Raw genomic sequence first — 11724 nt, forward strand, 5'->3', positions numbered from 1 at the left:
CTAATTTAATATTAATACTCTTTCATAATTTGACACTCCACATTACTTTTTTTTTTAATTAGTTGATCAACAGACTACAGTTTTACAAGTAGCCTATCCAGAGGCGTCGCGCAAATCCGCAGGGTAATATTGGAAATATTTCTGTTTTAAACCGTGAAGGCGAGCAATGTGCATGGTTTATGACCGGTGAACGTCTTTTACCATGAAAGTGAAAGTAAAAACTGACGGCGCTTTCGGCATCTGGCGAGGCATTCATTAACGATTATTAATCTAATTTATTTTAATATAATATAATCAGTGAAAAAATTAAGAAAATTTTATAATAATTATGTGTGTGTGTGTGAGAGAGAGAAATGAATTAACCAAAAAATGTGATTTAAAACGGGTACAGCTTTATTTGTTTATTGTGTTTAATTAGATGTAAAGCTGGATACTATTTATTTTTACATATTTCCATATTTATACATTGAATTAATGTAATTCAAAAGGACTTATTTCTGTATGTTACTTATACATTTGAGTTGGGAACCATTTAAATAAATCACAAAATTCAATCTGATTTTATTTACTCTTTTATTTTTATTTTCATAGTAAAAAGTCGGACTCAATCCTTAATAAAAATGCAATCCTGTCTGGATTTTATTAGTGGTGCCAGAACTCAAATCATTCAGCTATTTGTACAGTCAGAAATACTGAGTCAGATGTCGAGTGGTGAAGTCTCTGAAGTCTCAGGATGAAGAAGTAAAAGTAAAACACCTGAAATCATGTACATCTGTGACCTCGGTCCTGTAACGTACCAGCACTGCTGAAGAGCTTCTATTCTGCACTGCAGTCAGAATTCATATTCATCAGCGAGGCTCTGGACGATTATCAGTCTATGAAATGATGAAATGTCTCAGTGCATTTGATCTCCGTCATGTCCAGCATTCACCGTCCAAACGCTGCTTTCCCGTCTCTCCGTCTCGATGGATTCACAGCTACATTGAAAAACAAAAGAGAAGTTATGTGAAATGCTGATGCGCAAGTCACTGCTAATATTTCGATGTTTATTAAGGGCCGTTCACACTGACAGTGATCATGAGTACTGCTGGTTGCATGATATATCAACATAAATTTGATTTTGAAATAAGGATTAATGCAACAGTCAAATTGTGTCCATTTACATTTATGCATTTAGCAACTTACAAAAGAGGAACCAAAGCTGACAATAATCCTAATATACAATGCTAAATTATTTATTAGACTACTAGATTTACCCACATGCATGCATTTTCCATCGTACAGTTGTATTATTTTTATTACTCATTTTTTATTTTAAAATAATAGCATTATTGCAATAGGTTCCTTATTTTAATATTTTTAATAATAATCACAAAGAGATTTGATTTCGCTTCAAAATTATTTAATTTTTGTCAACTTTTTTCTATTTTAAAAATCTTTTTAACTTTTTATTTTCTTCTTAAAGTTATTTTTATTCTCTATGCAGATACACTCACAAACAAATTTGCCTCTCTCATTCTAGAATTATTAATTATTTCCAAATATAGCTATTTAAATCAATATTGTCAATATTGTAAGTCAATAAGTCACTATTGCAGAAAAACAAAAAATCCTGTATTTTTCATATTACAAATACAGCAGAAAAACTAAAATGCTGTATTTTTTTATATCGCAAATATAGCAGAAAAGCAAAAGTTCCTGTATTTTTTCATATCGCAAATAATGCAGAAAAACAAAAATTCCTGTATTTTTTCATATTACAGATATTGCAGAAAAACAAAAATGCTGTATTTTTTTATATCGCAAATACTGCAGAAAAACTAAAATTCCTGTATTTTTCATATTACAAATATTGCAGAAAAACAAAAATGCTGTATTTTTTTATATCGCAAATACTGCAGAAAAACTAAAATTCCTGTATTTTTTCATATCGCAAATACAGAAGAAAAGCAAAAATCCTGTATTTTTTCATATCGCAAATACAGCAGAAAAACAAAAATTCCTGTATTTTTTCATATCGCAAATACAGCAGAAAAACAAATATTCCTGTATTTTTCATATCGCAAATACTGCAGAAAAACAAATATTCCTGTATTTTTTCATATCACAAATACAGCAGAAAAACAAAAATTCCTGTATTTTTTCATATCGCAAATACAGCAGAAAAACAAATATTCCTGTATTTTTTCATATCGCAAATACAGCAGAAAAACAAAAATTCCTGTATTTTTTCATATCGCAAATACAGCAGAAAAACAAAAATTCTGTTTTTTTTTATTATCGCAAATACAGCAGAAAAACAAATATTCCTGTATTTTTTCATATCGCAAATACAGCAGAAAAACAAATATTCCTGTATTTTTTCATATCGCAAATGCTGCAGAAAAACTAAAATGCTGTATTTTTTCATATCGCAAATACAGCAGAAAAACAAGAACTCCTGTGTTTTCATATCGTAAATACTGCAGAAAAACGATAAATTCTGTATTTTCATATCGCAAATATAGTACAAAAAAATTCCTGTATTTTTGCATATCACAATGCCAGTTTTTTTTACAATATCGTGCAACCTTAGTTTCTGCTCAGTGTAATTTAAAGTCGTCTTGTGCATCATCAAAAATCGCTCGCACATCGTCAGCTGTCACTGCAAATGAGACTTCCTTTTGCTTTGATGCTGTGAATCGCTGTCAGTGTGAACGCATCTTTGCATGGAATCGCACAGCTCATTCAAGCAACATGAATAAGTTCGCTGCTTGATTTCACAGCATTTATGCAACTGTTTATCAGCATTTCAACTCATTTATCTCAAAAAACATTTACATTTTTGTCAAAACTTGACACAGATAAGACTCGACACACAGGATCTTCAACATGCATTGCAGTGCATGTGATTCACAGGGGAACGGATGGTTATTTTCAACATAAAGTGCATGCATCGCATGTGTGACATGACAATGACATCAACTCATTCCTCAGTGAGCATCAGTAATGCAAAACCATTGCTTCAGCCTCAAAAGGACGATATTGCAGCTTAAGCAACAGACTTTTTTTTGATAAACTAAAACAACTAAAAAAGAGCTTTACTAAAAACATGAACTGCATGTAAATGCATGTAGATTTCCACTGTAAATGCATTACTGCGAACGCGTTTCAGCACATTCAGACTCCCTGAGGATGAGGTTACTGTCACATTAAGCTCAGAATAACCCCGAATATTGATCTCCAGGAGGACCCTTGAAGCCCAACACACACATGCAGCGCGACACAAAGGGAGTCTCTGACAGAAACATTCAGACCAGCGTCAGTCTCAAGCGTTATCAGGAAACACACAGTTACTTACTGATCTGAAGCGTTTGATTCAGACCAGAGTTGAGAGGCCTAACAGACCTGAAGTCTTGCTCTGGTAAAACAAACACGTCAGACGAAACTAACGTTAGATAAACTACAAGAGGAAGAAACGGTGCAGAACCAGCTACACGTCTAAACACTTTGCTTAAATCACAAGCATGAACGACAGTAATAGTGATGCTTCACACAAAATATTTAGGTCTAAAGATTTATGTATTTGATTGCATATAAAATTTCCATGCATTTGGATTACACAGTTATAACATAAACGTATAAATTGAATGTGATGCATATTTGTCAGTCATACAAAAATGAAACTAGTCAGATTATTTAATAAATAAGCAAATAAAGAAATAAAATCACGGCATAGATTATTATTAACTCTTTGCATCTATTTAATTTGTTTAAATAATTTACTTACTCGTTATAAATTATTATTAAACCCTGAATAGCAAACAATATAATAATAACAAGCAAAAGTGAATTACTTAAAAATATAATTAAAAATAAATTAAAGAAGAAACTGAAAGAATAAAAAAATGTGGTTAAAGAGAAATAAAGAAAATAACAAATAAACAAACAAATAAATTCAGGACTAAATGTAATTTAAATTGTTTTTTATTTGTTTTAGCAAGTAATTTATTTCACTATTATATTATTTATCCCTTCCTTCCTTTAATTCCCTATTAATTCCTTCCTTCCTTAATTTATTTCATATCGCAAATACAGCAGAAAAACAAAAATTCCTGTATTTTTTCATATCGCAAATACAGCAGAAAAACAAAAATTCCTGTATTATTTCATATCGCAAATACAGCAGAAAAACAAATATTCCTGTATTTTTTCATATTGCAAATACAGCAGAAAAGCAAAAATTCTTGTATTTTATCATATCGTAAATACTGCAGAAAAACGATAAATTCTGTATTTTCATATCGCAAATATAGTACAAAAAAATTCCTGTATTTTTGCATATCACAATGCCAGTTTTTTTTACAATATCGTGCAACCTTAGTTTCTGCTCAGTGTAATTTAAAGTCGTCTGGTGCATCATCAAAAATCGCTCGCACATCGTCAGCTGTCACTGCAAATGAGACTTCCTTTTGCTTTGATGCTGTGAATCGCTGTCAGTGTGAACGCATCTTTGCATGGAATCGCACAGCTCATTCAAGCAACATGAATAAGTTCGCTGCTTGATTTCACAGCATTTATGCAACTGTTTATCAGCATTTCAACTCATTTATCTCAAAAAGCATTTACATTTTTGTCAAAACTTGACACAGATAAGACTCGACACACAGGATCTTCAACAAGCATTGCAGTGCATGTGATTCACAGGGGAACGGATGGTTATTTTCAACATAAAGTGCATGCATCGCATGTGTGACATGACAATGACATCAACTCATTCCTCAGTGAGCATCAGTAATGCAAAACCATTGCTTCAGCCTCAAAAGGACGATATTGCAGCTTAAGCAACAGACTTTTTTTTGATAAACTAAAAAAGAGCTTTACTAAAAACATGAACTGCATGTAAATGCATGTAGATTTCCACTGTAAATGCATTACTGCGAACGCGTTTCAGCACATTCAGACTCCCTGAGGATGAGGTTACTGTCACATTAAGCTCAGAATAACCCCGAATATTGATCTCCAGGAGGACCCTTGAAGCCCAACACACACATGCAGCGCGACACAAAGGGAGTCTCTGACAGAAACATTCAGACCAGCGTCAGTCTCAAGCGTTATCAGGAAACACACAGTTACTTACTGATCTGAAGCGTTTGATTCAGACCAGAGTTGAGAGGCCTAACAGACCTGAAGTCTTGCTCTGGTAAAACAAACACGTCAGACGAAACTAACGTTAGATAAACTACAAGAGGAAGAAACGGTGCAGAACCAGCTACACGTCTAAACACTTTGCTTAAATCACAAGCATGAACGACAGTAATAGTGATGCTTCACACAAAATATTTAGGTCTAAAGATTTATGTATTTGATTGCATATAAAATTTCCATGCATTTGGATTACACAGTTATAACATAAACGTATAAATTGAATGTGATGCATATTTGTCAGTCATACAAAAATGAAACTAGTCAGATTATTTAATAAATAAGCAAATAAAGAAATAAAATCACGGCATAGATTATTATTAACTCTTTGCATCTATTTAATTTGTTTAAATAATTTACTTACTCGTTATAAATTATTATTAAACCCTGAATAGCAAACAATATAATAATAACAAGCAAAAGTGAATTACTTAAAAATATAATTAAAAATAAATTAAAGAAGAAACTGAAAGAATAAAAAAATGTGGTTAAAGAGAAATAAAGAAAATAACAAATAAACAAACAAATAAATTCAGGACTAAATGTAATTTAAATTGTTTTTTATTTGTTTTAGCAAGTAATTTATTTCACTATTATATTATTTATCCCTTCCTTCCTTTAATTCCCTATTAATTCCTTCCTTCCTTAATTTATTTCCCTATTATTCATTCATTTGTTTATTCATTTATTCCTTCTTTTATTCATTCATTTTTAACTTCTGCAGGTTTGGTCCTCCATACAAACCTGTTCATTGCGAAAACAACTAAATTTATTAAAATAAAAATTATGCACATGGTTAAAAAAATATGTCTAGCTGTGGAGCAAGTGATTTTCAATTAGTTCAAATGTTTCAGATTCAAACAAACTGGATTTATTGATAGATAAATATATAAAGATCAAGGTAATATTTATTGTCTCCCTTTTTTTTATTTGTTTTAGATAAAATAACTGCTGCAACATCAATACAGAACAAGCTTATAACATACAACATCAACAACTGTCCTAATCCTATAATCCTACATCATAAAAACAATCCCATTTAAATCATATTAATACATGCGAAGAGTCCAGTGAAATCGTGTTGGCCTGCTGGATCGTACACAACTCAAAAATGTCTTTTAAAGAACTGAGTGTGTCTGTATCGCCTTTATTTTCCCCGCCTCTCTCATTCAGCTCCCAAACCCATAATAAATCCATATCTTAAGACAGACTCTATCGTTGCTTTTTAAATAATTAGCATTGATATGCATCACACGAAGTTTATTATTTGTTAAAACTGTGTAATCTGAATGGATAGAAATAGTTTTTTCTCTCGATGTAAGGGAGGATCTTTTATATTATTTCAGTAATCTTTTCTTGAGCGTGTGTGTTCGCTCAGTGAGACTCTCACCGCTGTGATGAACTCCTGCTCTTTGTGGTAGAGGACGGAGGACGTGACGTTAGGAGGAGACGGGGACGGGGACGGTGTGGACCGATACGAGCCTCTGTCGCTGGTGTAGCTCTCCATCACTAACGCAGGATGATGCTGGACGCTCACGCCGTCACTGGAGGTGCACTGAGACGAGCTGTCAGCGCCGTCACTCACTGCAGACGCACAACACTTCCTTACTCAGCAATGCAGAATTACATCATAACACCTAGTCCTATCATGCAAATATATATATATATATATACATATATACAGATATTATTTGTTTATTTATAAAAAACAATGATGATTTTATTCTGTAAGGATGCATTAAATTGATCGAAAGTGACAGTAATTTATTTATTTACAGTAATGTACTTAATCGTTTTTTTTAAATGAATACTTTTATGCAATAAGGACGCATTAAATTGATCAAAAGTGGCAGCATGTTTTTTTATTTACAGTAATTAACTTGATTAATTAATTACTTAATTAAAAATATTTATTCAGTAAGAATGCATTCATTAAAATGATCAAAAGTGACAGCAATTTGTTTATTTACAGTAATTAATTTTATTAAATTAATTTATTTTAAAAAATTATACTTTTATCCAATGAGGACACATTCAATTTATTAAAAGTGGGAGCATTTTTTTATTTACAGTAATTAACTTAATTAATTAATTAAAAATAGTAATACTTTTATTCAGCAAGGATGCATTAAATTGATCAAAAGTGACAGCATTTTTTTATTTATAGTAATTAACTTTATTAATTAATAAATTTGTTTATTAAAAATATGAATACTTTTATTCAGCAAGGACACATCTAGTCCTATCATGCAAATATATATATATATATATACATATATACAGATATTATTTGTTTATTTATAAAAAACAATGATGATTTTATTCCGTAAGGATGCATTAAATTGATCGAAAGTGACAGTAATTTATTTATTTACAGTAATTTACTTAATAATTTTTTTTAAATGAATACTTTTATGCAATAAGGACGCATTAAATTGATCAAAAGTGGCAGCATGTTTTTTTATTTACAGTAATTAACTTGATTAATTAATTACTTAATTAATTTATTTAAAAAAATTATACTTTTATCCAATGAGGACACATTCAATTTATTAAAAGTGAGAGCATTTTTTTATTTACAGTAATTAACTTAATTAATTAATTAAAAATAGTAATACTTTTATTCAGCAAGGATGCATTAAATTGATCAAAAGTGACAGCAATTAGTTTATTTACAGTAATTTACTTTCTTAATTTATTTATTTAAAAAAATACTACTTTTATACAATAAGAACACTTTAAATTGATCAAAAGTGACAGCATTTTTTTATTTATAGTAATTAACTTTATTAATTAATAAATTTGTTTATTAAAAATATGAATACTTTTATTCAGCAAGGACACATTAAACTGATTAAAAGTGACAGTCATTTATTTATTTACAGTAATTTATATTATTTCTTAATTGCTTATTTAAAAAATTATACTTTTATTCAGCAAGGACACATTAAACTGATTAAAAGTGACAGTCATTTATTTATTTACAGTAATTTATATTATTTGTTAATTAATTAATTAATTAAAAAAATATTACAACTTTTGTTCAGCAATTAAATTGATCAACAGTGACAGTAATTCATAAAATAAATTAATATTAATATAAATATAAAATGATATTAAATAAGATATTCGTCAGCACAACTCTTTCCAACATTGATAATAATCAGAAATGTTTCTCAATTTGTTTATTTACAGTAATTTATATTATTTCTTAATTGCTTATTTAAAAAATTATACTTTTATTCAGCAAGGAGGCATTAAACTGATTAAAAGTGACAGTCATTTATTTATTTACAGTAATTTATATTATTTGTTAATTAATTAATTCATTTAAAAAATATTAAAACTTTTGTTCAGCAATTAAATTGATCAACAGTGACAGTAATTCATAAAATAAATTAATATTAATATAAATATAAAATGATATTAAATAAGATATTTGTCAGCACAACTCTTTCCAACATTGATAATAATCAGAAATGTTTCTCGAGCAGCAAATCAACATATTAGAATGATTTCTGAGGATCATGTGACACTTAAAACATTAAAATAGAAAACTGCTATTTTTAATTAATATTTCACAATATAACCGCCTTTACTGTATTTTTGATCAGATAAATGCAGCTACGGTGAGTATAATCACAGCAAGCATGATTTCAAGTAGAGTTAATAATAGAATGATCAGAAATATTGTAGTTTTTCAGTCCGGAACAGGAAGAGGAACTGGACAGAATCTTGTGTTATAATAACTGAAGGATTGGATCTAGTATTAGTGTCATACAGACTATCTATGTCTTCGTCGGTGTGTCTTTAAGCTGCCCAGTGAAACCACACACCTTCAGCACCTCTGCTGTGAGTTTCCATTGGGCTCCAGTCAACAAAACAAACACCAGCAGAGTGAGAGGGGCCCATTTCCTGTTTCTCACTTCCTGTCTTAACAGCTGCTGTTCATGTACACCTTCTGCCCACCACAGACTCTATTATCAGATGACACATGCTGATAGATCTTGATGAATTTAGACCGTAGATGAACTCGACTAACTAATTATGAAGAACCACAGAAGTTGTCGCAGTGAAACTTTCCAAACAAGTATATATACAGTGGGTACGGAAAGTATTCAGACCCCCTTACATTTTTCACTCTTTGTTATATTGCAGCCATTTGCTAAAATCATCAATTTTCCTTTAATAATGGTCCTTATTATTATCATCATGTTTTTACATTACATTGTAAAGTTTCCGTACCTTTAGGAGGAAAATGTACTTAAATTGACATAAAAAATAATGCCAAAAATCTTATCATTGGAAAAAAAAAAAAATCTCCCCAAAATTATATATATATATTCTAAATTCTACGTATTTATTACATTTTAAGTCCAATTTGTACATTTATGACCAGTTAGGTAATTGTAGATTTTACACTAATTAAATAACGCCAATATATTCAAATAGTATTTATCAACATTTTGATACTATATTTTATTTGAAGGGATAATTTGATGTTTATGCACAACATATGTGTTCTTTGCTCCCCAACCAAATGAAAACATAAAAAAATGAATTACACAGGAATAAATGACATTTTCACGATTTGTGAAAAAACAAGATTTGTTTTTAGAAAGAACTCTTTTCTGCTCACAAAGGCTGCATTTATTTGATTAAAAATACAGTAGAAATTGTGAAATATTATTTGAATGTAAAATAGCTGTTTTCTACGTGAATGCGTGTTAACATGTAATTGATTTCTGTGATCTTTCAGCATCATTCCTCCAGTCTTCAGTGTGACATGACTCACTCGTGGAGGACTGGACAGTGGAGTCGTGCTCGAGCTCGTCCTCCTCGATGCAGTCGTAGGGCCAGTGGCTCAGAGACGGATGAGACGGATGGAGGTGCAGGTTCAGAGAGGACGAGGACTGGCTGCTGGACGAGGACGAGCTGCTGTTGGAGATGGTGGAGTGCGGTCTCTTAAATGGCGTGGAGTGATCGAACGAGGACACCGCGATGGACGCCCGCATCCGCGACTCTGCAGAGACCAAAGATGGACAAAAATCACATGAACACATGAAATCAGCTGCAGGAGTGAATCAGTGAAACAATGAAGATGTGATGAACTGTAGAAGCTTCCAGCGTTGTTACTGTGTATAACTAAAACTGTTGAAGAACCAAACTTTTTCATGAATTGGAATAAAGCTCTTTATGTCAACACATAGTTAAATATTCATAAAGTTAAAAAACTAAAAAATCGGAATATGTTGGAAGAAATGATATTGTTTTGTTTGGTATATAGTTAGGCATAGTGCCATATTCGCTTAAAAAACACTGAGCTCAATTTAAATTCAATGCTGTTTATTCAAATACATACATACATACATATAGAAAGAAATAATTAAAATATTAAAATTAGAAGAGAAACTTAAACTTAAAAATCTTAAACAAAAATGATAAATGTTGCTTTGGCAACCAACTGAAATAAAACAGGCATGATAATAGTAAAATAGATTAAAAATCATGAGAAAAATATTGTCCTTTCTTAAAAATAAGACATTTTAATATAAAAAATTATATTTATATCATTATACATATATTTAATATATAACATATTATAAATTAAACAAATAAATAATAATAAAGTAATAGAATTTATATATATATATTTTCCCCCCTCCATATTTCATATTTTTATATATACTTATATTTATGTATATTTATTTTAATGGGAATTTGTACACTCTTATAACCAGTTACAGTTACTACAGTAACTGTAGATTTTGCCCTAAATAAATTGATACTGTGTTGTTTATATATATATATATATATTTTTTTTTTTCATATTTAATATATTTATATATACTTTATTTTTATGTTTACATTTTAATGGGAATTTTAACATTTATGACCAGTTACTTAACTGTAGATTTTGCCCTAAATAAATAATATTTCTATTAATATTTTGATACTGTGTTGTTTCTGTATTTCACAGTCTCTTTCAGGACAATTTCCACATTAAAAAACATGCATAGATGATTTGACGTTCATGCACAGAATATGCACCGAATGAACATATGACAAATGAAGAGAGTGTTTGTGTTTTGATGTGTGTGAAGCGCACATCGGCTGTGTGTGTGTCAATCTACACACAGACTTTAATTCATTTGATGCTTTATTTTCAAAAGCTTCTAATGCCTAACGCCTGTTTCACACACACACACACACACACACACACACATGCGCAGCATAGCAGTTCATGTGCAGTGCAGAAGCAGCAGGGGCTCACTGTGCTTCACATAAGTGTGTTTGCAGGGCACTGATACCACAAACACAAAAACACCTCCATCTATACCTTATTTTGACCTCAAATCCAAACGTGCTTAAAGTTAATGAACACACACCGCATACACTCTGTGTGAAACAGGCGTGGACAAGTCACTCACACACACTCACACTCACACTCACACTCACACACACACACACACACACACACACACACACCAAAAGTCCCACACTCAGACACACACAAACTAACAAACACACACGCTCGGA

At 30.8% G+C, this 11724-nt stretch overlaps 1 protein-coding gene across 1 annotated transcript in view; it reads right to left on the reverse strand.

Moving 5' to 3' along the window:
- Positions 1 to 563: 563 nt before the first annotated feature.
- The window catches only part of LOC107601962 (pleckstrin homology domain-containing family G member 4B-like), a 29661-nt gene continuing 18500 nt past the window's right edge, over positions 564 to 11724 (reverse strand). Inside the window, exons 12-14 of the mRNA XM_016294335.1 lie at positions 9980 to 10207; positions 6575 to 6768; positions 564 to 977 (exon numbers count right to left, since the gene is read on the reverse strand). Coding sequence (XP_016149821.1) covers positions 972 to 977; positions 6575 to 6768; positions 9980 to 10207 — 428 coding nt within the window. The 3' untranslated portion in view covers positions 564 to 971. The remainder of the gene's footprint in view (positions 978 to 6574; positions 6769 to 9979; positions 10208 to 11724) is intronic.

This window comes from Sinocyclocheilus grahami, unplaced genomic scaffold, assembly GCF_001515645.1.
Source record: "Sinocyclocheilus grahami isolate Dianchi unplaced genomic scaffold, SAMN03320097.WGS_v1.1 scaffold316.1, whole genome shotgun sequence".
In the NCBI taxonomy this organism is placed as follows: Eukaryota; Metazoa; Chordata; class Actinopteri; order Cypriniformes; family Cyprinidae; genus Sinocyclocheilus; species Sinocyclocheilus grahami.